The sequence below is a fragment of the Trichosurus vulpecula genome, chromosome 8, assembly GCF_011100635.1.
Source record: "Trichosurus vulpecula isolate mTriVul1 chromosome 8, mTriVul1.pri, whole genome shotgun sequence".
NCBI classification, from domain to species: Eukaryota; Metazoa; Chordata; class Mammalia; order Diprotodontia; family Phalangeridae; genus Trichosurus; species Trichosurus vulpecula.
The window spans coordinates 162,577,199-162,596,047 of NC_050580.1; the positions used below are offsets into that span (position 1 = coordinate 162,577,199).

Sequence of the window (18,849 nt, forward strand, 5' to 3'; positions counted from 1 at the left end):
CTGTTTACATGTCAGTAAGGTTTAGCAATGTATAATTTTTACAAAGTCTTCATGTATTATTTCACATTGCCACTATTTAGTTAACTGAGTGAATAGTGGTGGTAAATTTTGTATACTTGAAAATCTATAGACCAGGAAGAAGCCTTTTCGAATGAATTTATTTTCTGCCCAACTTTAACTTGCTAAGTACCTTAACATTTTAACTGTTTTAATATAAATCTTTCTAGGAAATAAAATCTTGTCTTGAGAGGCAGCATGGCATAGCGGGCAGTATGCTGGACTTGGAGTCAGGGATATCTGAGTCCAAATCCTGTTACTAGCTGTGTGACCCTGGGCAAGTCACTTAACCTCTCCAAGCCTCAGTTTCCTCATCTGTAAAATGGGGATAATTCTAACACTATATAGCTTAAGTAAAAACATATACAAACTGCTTTGTAAATGACTTGAAGAAGCACTATGTAAGTGCAAACTGTTATCATCTTTCTGAACAGCAGCTGAATATAGCTTAAACTTTTCTTCTCAACCAGAGCCCTCATTATGAATAACTCTCATTTGCACATGTAGCTATAGCTCTAACTGCAAGTGCAGGTGGCATGGACTGTGGAGTAGAAGGAACCTTGATTACTACTCCGCTGTGGAACTGGCCTTTTTGAATAGTACATCAGAATAACTTGCTTTTAAGTCATTTGCCTCTTATAAAGTAGCAGGAAGAATGTGTAGGTCAGTATAGGAAAGCTGCTTTTTTTTTTTTTTTTTTTTTGACAAACAACTGAATCAAAGGCTGAAGTAGATTTGTTTTTAAGTTCTTTACTTTAGAAAATCATCACTATCTTCATTATTAGGATCAGTGTCCTTTGACTTGTCCAGGAGCATCTAAAACATCTGTTATTTCTACATTACTAACACAGATGACCCACAGGTATTGTCAGCTTTTGCCTGTGCTTTTTCTGCCTCATTTGTTGAGTTATGAATCAGGAGTATTCCATAGTATTTCAAGAATTCAATGTTGGGGATAGTGACTTGTTCACACTTGTAAGTCAGTAGACAGTAAGACTTCTGTAAATAGTACATATTAGTTTGCAGTTTTCTCCATAGCGAAAATTCCCAGGGTGTACCATCTGTACCATCTTTAATATCATAACAAGATTGGATATTTGGTGTGATGTCTGCATGATGGATCAATTTTCTTGTGAAATCTTCTGAAGTTACATTTCCTGTTCTGTAACACATCACTTGGATCATTGAGTAGTTAACATTAGCAGGCAGAAGATGGTAAAATATTCCCAGACAATAATCCTGGAGCCTCAGGACAGACTATAATTGTCTTAAAATAAGGAAGCCTTTGCTACACTCTAGTAAGGTAATATTCTTAAATGAACCTTTACTGAAGGTTTGTGGGTTTGTTTGTTTTTTTAAAGGATGCTACAACCAATGAAGATATTTCTTTGTCTATTAGCACTACAATAATGAAATTTTCTGGTTAATAAAGGTGTTATATTTTTTTTGACAGCCTGCAACATTCACTTGTATAAGAACAGTTACTGTCCTTCATGAAGTCTTAAGACCTTAGGGCAATTAAGTTACTAATACTTGCCAGGGTATATAGACTCTGGCGTGGTTAGATGGATTTGTAATCTTACTGGTTTAGATTTAGTTCTCTGTAGTGATGCAGATTATAATTCTTCTATGCTTGTCCATCCTGCACCATTCTTGTTCATTTTATCCTAAAAATCAAGCATGCAGAAACAAAAATAAACTTTTTTAGTATTATAAAGCTGGTTTAACAACAGTGTTACTTGCAGCTGCTGTGGAGGTGTGAGGTATAAGGCCAGTAACACCAGCACACAAGAAGGCTGCTAGGAGAGATTCTTTGATCTACTTTTCTAAAGGAAAGCAACTTTAAGGGGTTAACAGTCTTACTTTAATTAAACGTACATATGTCATTCACTTAGTTCAGGGGAAAAAGTCAGCACCCTGAACTTCAGAGCAAATACAAACAGAGAAAATAACACAAATCAACAGACAGGCTTCTAACTGTCTTGGCCATAGCAATATATACATAGTTCCCAGAGAGAGAGAGAGAAGCACCAACTTACAGGTTTTCGAAGCCGGGGGCTCCTTAACGTCTACCCGGAGTCTAGTCTGGTCAAATCACACAAACACTTCCAGTGAGTGAGCCCCGAAAGCAAAATGCAAACCTCAGAGTATATGTACTGTTTCCATTCAAGGACTCTTGATTCAATCGAAGACTCTTAATTCAAACAAAGGCAAGACTCAGTCAAAGGCACTTGATTGCCTTAGTGCTGAGAAGCACTTCAAAAGAAAAAACAACAAAAAGTCCCACTTTGCTTGCCATTACAGCTGGCCACAGGGCTACATAGTTCTCAAAAAATAATTTTCTAGAAAGAGCTGCAACATTCTCTTGAGATTTGTAAGTGTTGACTTTTTCAACAGCTAAATCAAAATTTTAAATCATGTTGTTTAAAATACCAAAGCCACAATTTCATATTGCTTATTCAATAGAGAAAGATTTCACCTTTTTAAATTAGTATTTGACCAAATATGTGGCATTAATTTTGTCACTGAATCACTACAAAATGTAGTTTGAGTACTCAAAGTTAGTGGTTTTCATGGTACTACATGACTCAACAGCTTAAGTTGATTCTTAGTATTGATGACATGCCACATAGGTTTAAAAAAATGCTGCTAGAACATTTTTGTGTGCTTGCCATTTTCAATTAATGTGAAAATCTCTATTTTTTCTCTCTTAAACTTAGCATAACTTTTTTATGCTTCCTCCTTGGCTGCTTTGCCTTAACAAAGAGCTCAGGATCTGTATTATAGAATGGCTTCTACAATTCAGTTAGATCTTAAAATAGATTTGCTTATTCGTGTACTGCATTTTATGACTTTGTTAGTGTAGCAAGCCATCTGGGGAAGCCTTCATGGAATTGTTAAACTGACATGTATTAATTCATCAGGGAATTCCAGTACTTTCCAGGAACTACTGGGTTCAAGGTGGCTTTTTCTATTTCTCCAGCTCCTCTTAGAATGCAGAGGATTGCTGGAAAAAGATAAAAAAGCAAACTATAGTCTATACTATTTGGAGGTATACAGCCTCATCTGGGTCTTTTAACATTTGTCAACATTAATGACTTTTAGTGGATGTTCTGCTATCACTGCTTGTTCTAGACATTTATGGCTTCCTTCAAGTCCCCAGTTCTTCCCTGCTGTCCTCACTCTGAATTTATATTCATTCAGCTCTTGTTTAACTCAGAATATTGAGATCTTCAATTGTAATTGTGACCCCCTTTTAACTTCTTTTCTTCCTAATTTAATATTTCTCCATGTATTTATCAAATCTATCTACCTTCCTTCCTATCTCAGAGGAAAAAATATCCTGGCTCCTTTTTGAGGATAATCCTTTTATTTTTCTGTTAAGATTTTTGTTCCCTCCCAATTCTTCTGGAACTCTGATCAATAAATTATCACTTCTCTTGCATTTATATTTCTTCTTCCCCACTGGTTCCCTTCCCTTTGCCTAGAAACATACCCAGGTCATTCCCCTGTCTAAAAAAACAGCCTTCCCTTTCACTATGTTGACCTGTCAAGCTCTTTCTGTCATTTCCACTTAATTTTTAAATTAATAGATCAGTCTACACTCAAAGCATATACTTAGGAAGAATCCAAACTAGAGGTGTAGGAAGCATTGTAGAAAGAGCTGAAAGTTTGTCCAAGGCTGGAATTCTTCATTTCTTTATTACTGCCTTAGTACAAAAGTTATACAAATAGGATCCTGAGATCCTATTTGGCCTTCCAGTTTACTTGAGATTTATGTAGGCAGTAGCTACTTCTTTTTTCTCAGTCCTCAAATCTACCATCATACACAGTGTGTTATTTTAAGTTGCTATTCTTGCCAAAGGTCTATTGTCCACATTGGTTCACTTTGCCAGTCCCATCTCTGGGTCCTATGCCATCCTTGCTTTGGTTACATTCTATCTCAGCACCTCCATTTAGATTGTCTTTCAGGACCAGTTAATTTCCTTTATAATGCTTCTATCAAACTCCTTATCATAATGTTCCTGGAAAATTAGGACAATTTTTGTATTTCCTCGCTCATAATCCAACTATAACAGTATCCTAAGTAAATCTTAAATTACAGCAACTCAGTAATATTAACCCAGTTCATAACACAAAGAGCACTTGTTGTCCATGGTTCTTGAGTTGAATTCTGGTTTTGCATATGGTACCTCTTTCTTGGTTAATTATTTGGTGGGATGAAGTATTATTCCACACCTTGTGGAAAGCATAGTCAAGTTCAAAAAAAACTTTAATATATTTAAAGTATTTTCATAACAATATGAATAAACATAACAATTTGCCCCTGTAATTTCATTATGTAATAAGAATATATAAAGAATGTAAACAGTATTTTCCCCACTGACTATTAAGTGTCTATACCACCACTTTTCCATTTTCATGTTCAAATCAAATAATAAGTCAAGTAGTAAGGGCACTTATAAAGTTTTCCCATTAAATATTGATGCAGATGCTCATACTTTAAACACCAATTTCCTTTAATATCATAACATTTTTCAGTGAAAACAACTGAAGCTTTTGGCTTATGATCTATAACCCTGCAGTATCTTAATTAGCTGGAGAGAGGAGACAGGAGGAAAAAGAAAATCACACCCCAATTTCACCTTTTGTTCAATTTCACCTTTTGTTAAAATATATTTCCAGCATAGCATTCCTAATAAATGTTAAAATTAATTTCTAGTTAGTGGCAGTATATAATTATTTAATCAATTGCAGCAATAATTTTTTAAAAATTACCTATCCTTAAACAATTATCAGTATCATTCTTGATATAAATTTCCAAATTTTGCTTCATGCCAATGTCCTCCAGTTTGATGATCTATAATAATTCTATTTAGAAATCACCACAAAAAATAATATCAAATTTAATGTGCGCCACCCCCACCCCACCTCTACATTTGTATAAGCCCATTTCCCCATCATTAAGTAGGACCAGTATGTTCATGGTTATCAATTTTCGTGCCCTAAGGATTAAATAATCCCAAAGAGATTAATATTAAAACCCATTTTATCCTATTATTTATAATCCACTAAGTCCATATTTAGCCAAATTATACCCAAGAGAAATCTTAATAAATCAAACCAAAATGCAAAAATAAAGACAAGTTTGCCTTGTCTTAACATCTTTGCTTCTGAAAGCAAGTATTGGAACCTAGGTGTCATCCTTAATTCTTCACTCAAGTCCAGTTATTTCTTCCTGTATAACGTCTCTTGTGTGTGTCCCCTTCTTCTTCCTTGTATTGGTACCACCTTGGTGCAAGCCCACAAACTTCACACCTGAACTATAGAAATAACCTTCTGATTCCTCTTTCTGTCTCAAGTTCCTCCCCACTTTGGTCCATCATATATTCTGTCAAATTGATTTCCTAAATCATAAGTCTGGCCAAGTCTCTCCATTCCTTGCACACAGCGCCCCCCCCCCCCCCCCAATTCCATTGGCTTTCCCTCTGCCTCTGGAATCAAATATATAACCCTCCATAAATTGTTCCCTTCCTACCTTTCCCTTTTTTGTCCACCTTAATACTCTACCACGTATTTTCAGATCCAGTGACACTAGTCTTCAAGCTGTTCTCACACAAGATACTTCCATCTCCTAACTCTAAGTGGTTTCACTTATTGTCCCCCATGCTTGCATCTCCTCTTTCTCTTCATTTCTACCCCCTAACTTCTCTAGTGAGAGAAATGTTTATTTTCCTCTTATATTAATAATCAATTATTGAATTAAGACCAAGATTTTTTCAGAAGCCTGTAGGTTGTTCAGTCTCTGAAGGACATTGTTGATGGATGGGATTGCCCAAATCCCTGGACATGCCTTTCAGTCCTGAGCGTGAGACCTCACCCAGCTAGAGAACCTTACAAAAAATTTAATATGGGTGCAATCTGACCCATTGTGTTCTAGTCAGACAGTTTTGAGTGTTCAAAGTCACATCCCTCAGCCGCTCATTAGAATAGGTCCACCTTATATTATAATATTCATTCTCTCATTACTTGTTAACAAATCATAGTTGTTTGCCACCCTTGGGAAAACCCACTCTTTCAAGGGTATAGAAATGTTGAGTAGGTTCTACGATGGGGCTCTGGCATTCGAGAGTATTACTGACTCCTTTTATTAACTGTTATTAACATGATTGATAAAATGATTAATTACCCAGAAACTATGTCTCTCAAATTTTTTATACATCACATTGGTTTCCTTCCAGTGTCAGCTAAAGTCCCACCTTCTTTAAGAAACCTTTCCCATATTCCCTTACAATATTGCTTTTGTTATTTCCAGTTTAACCCATATGTATCTTATTTCAAGAAGGTTGTTTGCATGTTGTCTTCTCTATTAGACTGTTAAGTTTCTTGCGGCCAGGGACTATTTTCTGCCTCACTTTGTATCCTTGGGGCTTAAGATTGTGCTTGGCAGATAGTAGTAGGTGCTTGATAAATATTAATCCATTGACTCATAAAACTTTATTTTCTCCATTTGCAGAAAAATAATTGACCAAATTCATGTAACCTTCCACAAATATTGTTTTATAAATTTCTAGAGTTGTAAGGGACCTTAGAGACCATTTGTTCTAACCTTTTCCTTTTGCAAATGAGCAATCTGAGACCAGGAAAAATGACTTTGCCTAAGGTTAGATGGCAAATTATTGAAGTATTTAGGTGTGACACTGGCTCTCAATACTTAGAAGCTGAAATTTACTGTCCTTACTGGCCAGTCATATGAAAGTAAATCAGATTAAATCTATATAACATGAAATCAATTTTTAAATTACCAAATCCAGAGAACCTGTGAATTCCAAAATCAGTAGATATTCATTTCTTTTTCTACTCCAGCTTTGTTGGAATTTCATGGAGGGTCCATCCTTTCCTGATCACCAAAACTGATAGCATTTAGATATGATACCATACCCAAACAAGTGTCCCTAATAAACTTTATTTAAATAACTAGTTCATGTAGTATCATAAATTTAAACCTGGAAGGGACCTTAGAAGTCACTGGGTTAAACCTTTTCGTTGTAGAGATGGAGAAATAGAAGCCCAGAGAGGTAGAGTACTTTGCCAAAGGCCTCTCAAGTAGCGTAGCCAAAAATCTTAAAGACCAAATAAGTACCCTAGCCAAAAATCTTAATAAAGACCAAATAAAATGAGCACTTCTGTATTCACAGTAATGTGGAAAGTGGGTTGTATAAGTTACTGTGATTCTCTATTATGTATAGTTTGCTCTCTTTTTATGTAAATTCAACATGTTACTTTTAAAACTCCTGTTTATCTGTGATTCCTTCTGTTCTCTTCTGTGCATTTAAAAAACCCAGTTCAATGACACTTTTCTTCAGGAAGGAGCAGCCGTCTTCTTCATTCCCCACATCTTCTTCCTCCCACTACCCTACCCCCTCGCTGAGAATTCCCACGTTGGCTGGGTCAGAAAATGTAGATTGTCTCTTGCTGTGACCCAAGTCCATTTCTTTCAGGAGGTAGGTAGCCTGCTTCATCATCAGTCCTCTGCAACTGTGATTGGTTATTGAATTGAAGAGAGTTCTTAAGTCTTTTAAAGTTGCCTTTAAAAAGAGGGTATTGTATACATTGTTCTCTTCTTCTACTACATCAGTTTATACCAGTCTTCCAAGGTTTCTCAAAAAACAATTCTTTTGCTATTTTAAAAATACTAAATCTTAAAAGCATTCTGAGTAATTACCTTTCTAGTAAAATATCAAGTCCCTCAGGGAAAATATTGAATGTATTTGCCACCCTGACACTGTAGATTTATTTTTTAAGTCTGATTCCTTTTGTTTTTTATACAGCAGTCATTTTCTCAAGCATTCCTCACTATTTATTAACCCCCAATTATAACCACATGTAATTAATTGCATTTTTAATTTCATGTAAATTGATTACACAATTTAGGAAAGCACCTGACATCACTGGTTGCCACATTCTACACCTCACTTAAAATCAAAGGCAGGATTCAGGACGTTGAAGGTATAAAGAATTGTTCAGTTATAAATTGGATTAGGTGGCTGGCCAGTCTCTCCTTGGAGCTGCAGTTCCATATTACCAGTTGTCCACTGGACATTTTAAACTGAATGATAGCCTAGAAGCATCACAAACCCAGCATGTCGAAAACTAAGTTCCTGTCTTTCTTATCAAACCCTGCCTTCTTCTGCAGTTCCCTATTTCTGTCAAAGAGATCAACATTCTTCTCGTGTCCCAAGTGTACAACATTGGTGTTACACTAGAATCCTTATACTGCCTAATCCCCATTTATCCAATCAGCCCTTCATTTCTCCCTTCACAAGATCTCACACATTTGATACTTTCTCTTCACTAAGATATCTGCCATCTTAGTTCATGTCCTCATTACTTCTTTTCTAGATCATTGCAACAGCCTCCTAATTGGGCTTCCTGCCTCAGTTCTATCCCCAATTCCAGTCTTAGCTTCTACAGTGCTTGCCAAAGTGATTTTCCTTAAGTATATATCTGACCATTTCACTCTCCGTGTGAATTAATTTTAGTCTTAAATACAAATCCCCTGTAATTAGCTCTCAAAATCCTTCACAGCCTGGCCCAAACCTATCTTTCCAGCCTCTTTGGACATTATCCCCTACATCTGGCATTGCCTGTGTTCCCCACATACAAGATGCCATACCTTTGTATGTCCCCTGTAGTCCCCTAATCTCTGAAATGTATTTTCTTCTGACCTCTGTCGCATAGAATTCCTCTCTTGCTTCAAGGTGAAGCTCAAGTGCCATTTTCTACATGCAATCTTTTCCTGACCCTTCTAACTCCTTTTAGATCCCACAGTATCTTGTGTATAACTTTTTATTTATATGTATTCTCATATTTCTTCTGTATATACTTATTTATGTACTTAGGAATTGTTTCTCTTTTTATCACTTGTGTCACAAGTAGGCATTTAATAAATGTTTCTTAATTGGTTGATGTTGCAGTCCCAGCCAATAGAGGCTTTTCAGATTTTTTCCCTAGATATTAAGCTTGTAGGATTTTCTTCTGAACAGTCTAGGGTAATCTTAGTTTTAAGATCTTGGATTTTTTTTTATTATCTTAATAGCTAACAGATTTCTTTCATGGGGGAAATCACAAATTACATTGCCTAGAGCTTTCTGCTTGATCCAGGGCATAGAGTTTCTGGCTACTTTTACAAACCTTGGGAACATGGATAATCAGTCTCCACATTTCCTTTCCCTCTTTGCCTTCTTTCTTTTATGTCCGAGTAATTAAAAGTTTTTGTTCTGGTAGGTTCTGTGATAGATTGCTTGCCTTACAGCTTTCTTAAACTTACTCGTTGATGTTGGCTACTATGTTAGATGTTTAGGGTCACCTCTTAGAAAATATGAGGAGGCTTGTCTGTTCTGTTTGGAAGAAGGAAAGTCATTTATCTGTTGGGCCTAGTAGTTACCTGCTTATAGCATTGCGCTGGCAGTGTGTTCACTTATGAAAGTGGAACATGAATCTCCTCAAGGTATTGGTCTAGTAGATAGAGGATTAGACTTAAAATCAGAAAATCTTAAGTTCAGATTTGGCCCAGACCTTATTAGCTGCAAATCTCAATTTCCTCTTCTGTAAAATAGCACCTACCTTCTGGAATGGTTGTGAGAATAAAATGAGATAATATTGGTAAAGTGTATATAAATGCTAGCTATTATTAAGGTCTCAGGAGGGGTGAGAGGTGACATAGTGCTGTTTTGTTATCTCTAGGTTCATAAAGGATAATAATCGGAACTTCATATTTTTGTTATATATTCCTTCTCCCAGTCCAGACTCCAGTCCCTCTGTGCCCTAGTAGAAAGGTTTTTTGAGTTGCTGTGACCACAAAATTGATTACTCTAATCATGTTGGCTAACCCAGTGATAAATGTTTTTGGACTTAGCTGGCTTGATCTATCTATCTGTCTCTACATCTGTGTGCACACGTCTTTTAGCACTAAGCCCATACTTAGTCTTTCTAGCTTAAAAAAGTTTGCCAGAACATGTGCACCACTGGCTGCCTTCAGAGCTCTGAAATCTCTACACAGTCATGAGGCATTTAGGTACTGCTTTAGTAATCGCTCAATTTATTTAACTTCTAGTGTTTTATAAGCTGTTTTATTCATGATATAATCCAGTGCGCATTTAAATATGGAATATGTAAAGCATCTTGCTAGGCATTTGGAATTCAAAACTTTAAAAAAATCCTCTTCCCACCTGGAGCTGATACTTTACTTGGGATAAAACATGTAAAAAGGTGCATTACATACATAATTTATGGAGGGAGAGAGAAAGGCTTCCCATTGGATGTAATACAAACGAGGTGATATTCAGATGAAGTTAAAATTTCTAAAAAGTGAGGGGGATAGTACATTTCAGGTGGGGTGTCTACAAAGGCACAGGTGAGAGCAAATGGTAGGGCCGGAGAAGAGCAGATTTCACTGGAATGTAGAGTGCAGCATATAAAATAGTGTGTAGTAAGCCTGAAAGAGTCACATGGAAAAACCCAAAGAATTTGTGTTTTATCTTATAGACATTTAGGGAACCATTAATGTTCCTTGTTCAGGGGAGTGACCCAATCAGATTTATGTTTTAGGAAGGTTATTTGATCAGCTATGTGGGGGCTGGTTTGATGAAGAGGGAGACTATAAGCTGGAAGTGCAGTTTCCCCTTGAATTAGATACACTTTGTCACTTCAATGAATCTATGATTTCTTTTGCCATTGTAGTCATTCTTTTACAGTTCTATAGATCAAAGTCCATTTACTCTTTCATATAGAATCAAAATTGTGCTCCCTTCCCATCCCCTCTGTATATATTTGATCAAGGTCAGTTGGTCTTTTAACCTTTTTTTTTCCTTTAGTGCCATTTCTACTTTATACAGTGTATAAGGGACTGTGTTAGAATCTAAATGTGAAAGTTGCACTGTCATTGATGGAGAAATAATTGTCAAAATCTTGACAAATCTTGTGCGATTTTCAGCTGTTTTCCCTTCTAATTTCTTATATTAATGTCCCTAAAATGATTTGGCTCCATCACATTGCTTTAACCACATTGTCTATAAAGTTTTTTTCCCTTTGTTGCTTTTTTGCTACTTTATGTCATGCTGTAAAAATTTCTCCACTATCCTCTTATAATTTTTGACAGATGACCATATTCTAAACCATTGTTGCCCACTCTTCCTTTATGGGTATATGTTATTGCTTGGCAGGTAGATGAAATGCTTGCTGTGTGAGACACTTCTAGAGCCAGACTCTTTGACCTGTTTAGTGTGATGGTGAATCAGTGACACTTCCTTAGGAAATGGTGATAGCCTGAGTCTGTGTCTGCCCATTTATTCAGTTCCCATTCTTCAGCATCAGCAGCTGATTTAATTAGGGCAAGTTGGAATTGCCTTGATTGAGCACTGGCTCTTTATATTTTTATTCTTCTCATTTGGGATTCATCTTTATCTCAGCTCTTAACAGGAAACAGACTAAAAATGGAAATATCATTTTTTTGTGTGTGATGTTATTTTGGTACTAACCATGCCCTGTGTTTCCTGATTCTCTTCTGGCTAAGCAGTGTGGAATCATCCCATTATTACCCAAAAGCCCTAGTTATCAAGGTTTCCTGGCTGTTACCCTTAATTCTCTACCCCAGTCATTTCTAAATAACCCAATGGGAAACAAGGCCTGCTTTCTTTGCCTTCAGAAATTATTTTTTCCTCTGAGAGGCTTTTTCTTGGGAGCTCTCAATATTATTTTTTCTACCCAAGTATTGTGGGGCTGCTTTTCTCTTTCAGGGGAGTCACTAATCAGAACATGCCTCAGGGTAGAAAGGTGACGTGAGAGATGAAAAAATATAGAAAATGAATTAAGCCAGGAGAATATAAATTACACTAAACTGATAACATCTTTATGCTGATTGTTTTGCAACTTCATAACATGGACACTGCAATATGAGATAACCACATATTCCAAAAAATTATATTTCACCAGCTTTTTCATTTGCTGCCTGAAGTTGAGCCTCTGAGACATCCTTCTATTTAATTGCAATTTCCTTTTGTCTTCTAGTTTCTTTTGATTCAAATTTTCTACTAGTATGCCCAGTCAGTTACCAAAGGTTCTACATTTTAGAACAGTCAGCTAAATGAATATTCACAGGTTGCCTCAAAACTGTGATATCGCCTTCCTTGCCCCATTTTTGGCACTCTGCCATCATTATTTTGTTGGATTGCTGTGATCAAAGATTCAGCACTCACTGGCCAACCTACTGTTGACGAGTCATTCTATACTTAGCTAAATTGGTCATCAGAAAGCATAGTTTCTTTCTAGAGTTCTGCTTGAAACCATTGATAGTTGACATTATCCGCATTCTTAAGACCCACACTCCAGATATGGAAAAGGGCCTTCACTACCCAGTTCCATTATTGAACCCAGTACCTCATATTAGTTTGACTTTCTCCTAGAAAGCCCCTCTTTTCCATTATACCACAGTAGATTACATTCGTAAACAGGACTTCACAGCAACTAGACCAACAATTCTCTGCTGAATATAGCAGCCAGCCTTTATATGATATATTATAACCCTCAGAAGTGAAGACTTCTGTGACTTACAGCGTAGTGTCCGGGCAGAAACGTTTAGTGGGAGAGAGGGACTGTAACGACAATAAGAGACCATCTCCAAAGCAGGATGGGGAATAATAAGCAAGAAATGCAACCAGAGATGTTTTCCAGAACCTCAGGTATGATCCTCTTCTTTCTATGACAAGAGAAATGGATGCTCATGTGAGAAGTTGACCTCTGGACCCAGCTCGTCACATTGTTACATCACCTTCTTGCTACATCTTCTGAGTTCAATGAGTGAGGACACCTCGGTCCCTTAGCCTCCCCATGCGTCAGGGCATAATCAGCCAACAGTAAACGTAGTAAGCAACTGCTGTGTACTAGGCACCATGCAGGGAGGTTGAAGGGTTTAATAGAGACTGGTTCTTGCTCAGTAAGGCTTGGAAATGGGAAATTTCTAACACAAGAGTGCAGGCAATAGAAAATAATTTCTTAAAGAGGAGGTTGGAATCATGAAGGATAAAAGGCAAGAGAAAAGGAGACTGATCTAGAGGAATAACTTGTAGTAACCTTGGTAATTTCTGTACCAAGACATGCTAGGCCCCCCCAAACCATTAATCACTCTCTTACTCATCACCCTGATTTCCACTTTACTTTTTAACTTTTTTTTTTTCCTTTATTAGGCTGTAAGCTCCATAAAGGCAGTTATCTTAATAAACATTTTTTTTGAGCATAGTAGATGCTTATTTAATTGAATTAAATCTGTTTCCTTCTGCTATCTCTAGTAACTTCTTACAGATTTTCAGCTCTCACATAAAAAGGTTGGAATTGTACAAACATTGATACACACTAGTGTCCTTTTACTTCTTTTTGGTGAGCTTTGTTGATTTCCCAATCCCAATATTTTTGTGTGATCTTTGGGTCTTTTTCCCCCTAACAATTTTTATTGTTATTACTTGCGGAGAATTGCTTTTTTGTTGCAAGTATCTGTTTTATGTGGGAGAGGGTTCCTATTTCAGAAGGCTCTTAAAGACTTTTCTCTGGATAATAGAGGGATTTGATTTTTTTAAAGAATTATTTTTATATTCTTTTTCACAGAGATGACATTGATTTATTCCAAGATTATGTGTATTTTCATTGGAGGGAATTAAATTCAATAAACATTTAGTACTTAACTTATAAGATCTATTTAAGATATATGCTGGAAACTGGAGATAAAAGGCAAAAGTGAAACATAGCTTGCTCTTTTCCAGGAAGGGGGTGCACACCATGTACACACATGGGTAAATAATACAAGGTAATTTGAGGAGCAAGAGAGATCATTAACTGAGTGGCTTATGAATGTTGAATTTTGAATTATTTCTGAAATGTTTTGTTTAAGTAACTTTTGCTATATCTTTCTTGAGTAATTCGACAAGCATTCATATCCAGTTTTCATTGTTAGTCTACAATTTGGTTAATTGTCATATCAGTCCATGTTTCTTGGATAGTTTGAGAAAGAGCAGGCAGTGTGAGGTAACTTGAATACATATTTGCACCCTGCCTTTTACCAGAAACTTTTTAACCCCTAAAAGTTATGATAGCTGTTTGTTTGACCACATTAAAAATTCATACTTTTAATCTATAGAACTTTCCAGTGCCTGATATATAATTCTCTATTGTCAGTCAACTTATTAGTGTCTTAAGCTACACACTGAGTTCCTGGTATCTAGTTTGGCATAATAAAAATAGATTGTATTCTGAGTTACATTATTAATTACTAGTTTAGTCATGAACATAAGGAAAAATATCATTAATCATTACAGAAAAATTCAAGACCTAATATGTCTGAAGGAAAAACAGAAACATCAACTTCTGAAAGGTAAATATAAGGAACAGCTGCATCTCTTGAAATTCAAGTACATAAAATAACACTTGGGCTGTGTTATTTCACAGGTAATTGGCCAGGGAATATTTACAAATTATTTGTGTACTGATGCTTTTTATTGTAGAATATAATATTAAAATAATGTTTATTCAGCAAGAAATGAAATAAAATCTTGAGCTTCAAATTGTTTTGTTTTGCACATTTATTACACATTTTATAATTAAATTTCAAAATTAGACAAAGACTGCTAATGCATTCTGCCAAATCTTTTTAAAATCTTTTTTGTTCTTCTTAATTAGTAGTTAACCTCAGTATTTTTTTAGTTCCCCCAGATGAAGGAAAAGATCAAGTTTAACATTGTTTGATACACCATCATTGAAACAGTATTGCATTTTGGATATTTCCTAGAACTCGTTCCTTTGTTTATAAAGCCATAGGTATATATTTGAAATTTGATAATAATCTGCAATACTCTAATATTCAATAACTGTTTTTAAAAATATATACAAATGCAAAATAGAAGAGTATATAAATTATCAAATATGTGAAATATTTCTGAAACCCTGTTGTCAAATTAGAATCATCGTAATATTCCTAATAGAACTCAATACCAAAGATGAATCTTTTTTACCTTTTTAAAAGAAAGTGTTTCTATTTCTCCTTTACCTTTATACTATATGTTATAGAGGTTCCTTGAACATTATTTTGTTTTTTAAAAAATGAATTCTGTAATAATACACTTTACATTTTTCAAACAAACTTCACTGGTAAAATGTCCTTAGTTCTGTCTCTGCTGCTGATTGTTAATATAGACAAAAATTTTCATTTCTATTTTTAAATTCATGTTAATTAAATCTTTTTAATACATTTGACAGTAGGAGGAGAATAAAGCAAGGCGGCCTAAATTTAGACAGAAAGATCTTAAAGGTTAAATTGCATTATTATTAACTTCAAGGGACAGTTTATTATTTTTCTTTGGACATATTCTTTGAAATAGTCCCTAACAGGGAATTGGAAAACATTTCTGTACTTAAAGAGATTTTTGCTATAGTGGCAGTTAATGTAATGGGATCTTATATATATTCCTATTAAAGTGAAAAATTAAGTTCTCAGTATACTGATAGAGAAATTGTAATAGGATGAATGTCCAATATAGTATGGTATCAGTCTTGAATATCAACATATACTCAAATATGGGCAGTGCCTCTGAATTTTGCTATTTCTTTGCAAGGGGAAAAAAAACCCCATGGACATGCACAGAGAAGTGACACTGGACATAGGCCTTACTAGGCTTTTATTTCTAGCTTAGTTGGAATAAGCCAGCACAGAATATGGCCTGTGTTCAGACAAAGGGTGCATTTAAGTTAGGAAATACAAAGCAAAAGTTTATTTCCTCTCATGTTTGGACACAGTAGCAAATGGCATTAAAAGCATTGCTAGCAATATTTTTGTTTTTGTAGAACATAAAAGTTTCACTCTAATTGAAAAGCCACTCACAGAGTCATGGCTTTAAGCAGAATTATCTTAGTTATAACCGGCATAGAGTTGATGTAGTGGTTTATTTATTCAACAAGTCTAAGAATGGAATGTTTTACTTCTGGTTACAAACAGTATAGATTGCAGAAGGTTCCCAAATAACTGTAGACATCTCTAAGGGGTTTTAGATGAACCAATTTCCTCATTTTACACATGAGGAAACTGAGGCAACTGGGCTTAAGCAACTTGTCCAAGGTCACAGGACTAGTTCATAACACAGAAGAACCAGGCTTAGAGCATGTGTTCCCAGTCTCCTGGACCAATGCTCTTTCACCTCATTTACAGTGTGATTAGTTATATTAAATGTAGTTTATGTTACTTATATTTATATACTTTTATTATATGACTCTGGTTCATCTGATTTTATTGCCTGAAATGTCCTCATTCTAAGCTATAAACCTAATGTGCCAAGATGTCAAATATCTTAATTTTATTTGTGTAACTTAGCATATGCTTTGATGCAAGCGTTCCTTGATCCTTCTAATTAGTACATTTTTCTCTTTTTAGCATTTTTCCCCAATAAACTTTGCTGGAGAGAAAAATAATAAATGGCTTTGTTTTACAGCAAACAAGAAAATGCTTCTTCAGAGGAAGCCAAAAAAGAATGTGATGTAAATCCATGTAAAGGCTCATCAGCAATAAAGAATGAAGAAAGTACAACAATTTTAAATATGAAAAATGACCCCAACCTAGTAGCCCAGGATAGGGGCTCAAAGAATTTCTTCAGTTCTGTTTCAGATCATAGTGATGTTGAAGAGGTGATGGAAGAACAACAAAAAAACACTGATAGCAAAGCTGAATTGAAGGTGTGCCAAAGTTCAGAGAATGTAATTTTAAATGATCAGACTAACAGCTCCAATGAATCTAAGCCTTCACGGAATACTAAAAATTTGAAATTAACATCAGATGATGTTAGCTTTGAGCAGTTTTTGAGAAAAAGAGATGAACCTGAATCTATTAGTTCTGATGTTAGTGAGCAAGGCAGTATTCATTTGGAACCTTTGACGCCATCTGAGGTGCTTGAGCACGAAGCCACCGAGATTCTTCAGAAAGGTAGCATTGAACCTCCAGCCAAGGAAGCTGGAGTAGTTTCTGAGCAAACAGATGACATTTCTAGAGGAAACAGTCCTAGTACAACAGAAACAACTGTAAACCTGACAGATGAAAAGGAAGCAAGTTGAAATCAGCCATTCATTCTAAGTTTTAGTTAAAAAATTAATAACGGTGATAATGGTAAAGAACATCTTTGGACCATTCCTACTGGGTGTGCTCAGTGACACTTTTGGAAATAGAAAAATGTAAGGATAGGTTATACATGCATTGTATATGTGTGTTAAACCTAAGTAGTCAATTTGCCAATCATAGCACAATTAAACTTGGTATCTAAAAGGATATGCGTGTTCTGATGAAGGTTAAATTTGAGGTAGAAAAGTTTCATTTCATCAGTGTTTTGGGGTTTGGGTTTTTTGTTGGTTTTTGGTTTTTTGGGGGGTTGGGTTTTTTTTTTTCCAGAAAAGGGGCAACTTGTAAAGTTAGGTAATCATAAGAAAGGAAACATAAGGATATTAATTATTATTAAAATGTTTTAATTCCCTAAAATGAAAATCTGTCACATTCTTTTCTACCATTCTTAAAAAAGTTTTGAAAAGTCCTTTATGAAGGTAATTGGTTTAAAATGATGGTTGATTGGTGAGTCAGAGAAGGTTTTAACTTGGAGTGTAATGCTAATGTGGAGCATGCTTACAGTGATGTATTAATCTAATGACAGTTTGGATAAATGTAAAACTCCTTTGGATTTAATGTCACATTCCTGTCTGTCAGAAGCATGTAAACAGAATTATATGAATCTATGCACCTCCATACAGGTGTTAGCATCCCAGGCTGTAAGCTTACCTTAATTAAACTTTCAGTGAAAGTGAAATTCTTAAAATATATATATTTGTGTTTTTGTCAGTGTGCAAGCTGTGCATAAATCCCTGACGTATTAGTTGTATAAAGTAGGACTCATTACTGGAAATACTGTAGCTATTACTGCCTTTACTGTTGTTTTAATGATTTTTGTTAGGAGTAAGTAGACCCATAAATGGTCTGTAAGTCAAGCCAAAGTACGGTTTAATGTAGAAACTGTAAAAAGCAGTGAACTGGAAACATGTTCTGCCATGTATTCAGCCATTTTAAAACTACTTCTTTACGTTAAATAAAGACTTAAAGGGGACCTAAAGCAGAAATGTATAAATCAATTTCAGGAATTTAGCCTAATGTCCATAAGATGGCTGCTAAAATGATTTTTGTTTGTTTTTTACTGTCTTAGGAACTCATAGGTGTAGGAATGCATAATATGATTAACAGTAGTTTGCTTTGAAATACTGACAAACTTCATTAAAAATGCTGCAATTTTACTCCTTTAGAATGTGTTTCGAACCCTTAAATTTTGTTTCAATGAATGTTGAATGTTTTAAACAACTATTAAACACTGCTGTATATATTAGTTTTTGAGTAAATATTTGCAACAAAAACTTGTCTGTGGATAATTTTATTTTTCAGGTCATTGCTTAATCTTGAACAGTTTTTAATATTGGAATATTTAGGAATAGAATTGTTTGGTGGCTCTTATATCCTTTGTTTTATTAGACGTTATAGAGTGATGAGAATTTTATATTAAACCACGGTGTAGTATGTAAGACATTACCTCTTATTACTTCACAGGAGAAATACTTACTGTCTTACCTCATCATGAAATATCATATCTCACTTAAAGAGAGAACTATATTATGGCATTTGGTTTGCTCAGCAACTTTCAGAAGTTGAATAAGTAAATACATTAATGT

General features: G+C 35.3%; 1 protein-coding gene across 7 annotated transcripts in view; it reads left to right on the forward strand.

Annotated features, from left to right (window-relative positions):
• Positions 1-18,537, forward strand: part of ZNF280D (zinc finger protein 280D) — an 81,284-nt gene extending 62,747 nt beyond the window's left edge. For 4 of the 7 annotated variants that reach the window (XM_036734287.1, XM_036734286.1, XM_036734288.1 and 1 more), the window contains 2 exons: positions 14,424-14,479; positions 16,587-18,537. In XM_036734287.1, the coding sequence (XP_036590182.1) occupies positions 14,424-14,479; positions 16,587-17,202 (672 nt within the window). In that variant the 3' untranslated portion in view covers positions 17,203-18,537. Of the gene's footprint in view, positions 1-14,423; positions 14,554-16,586 lie in introns of those variants that run through there. The other 3 variants (XR_005008917.1, XM_036734290.1, XM_036734291.1) reach the window with 3 other exon arrangements.
• The last annotated feature ends 312 nt before the right edge of the window (positions 18,538-18,849 follow it).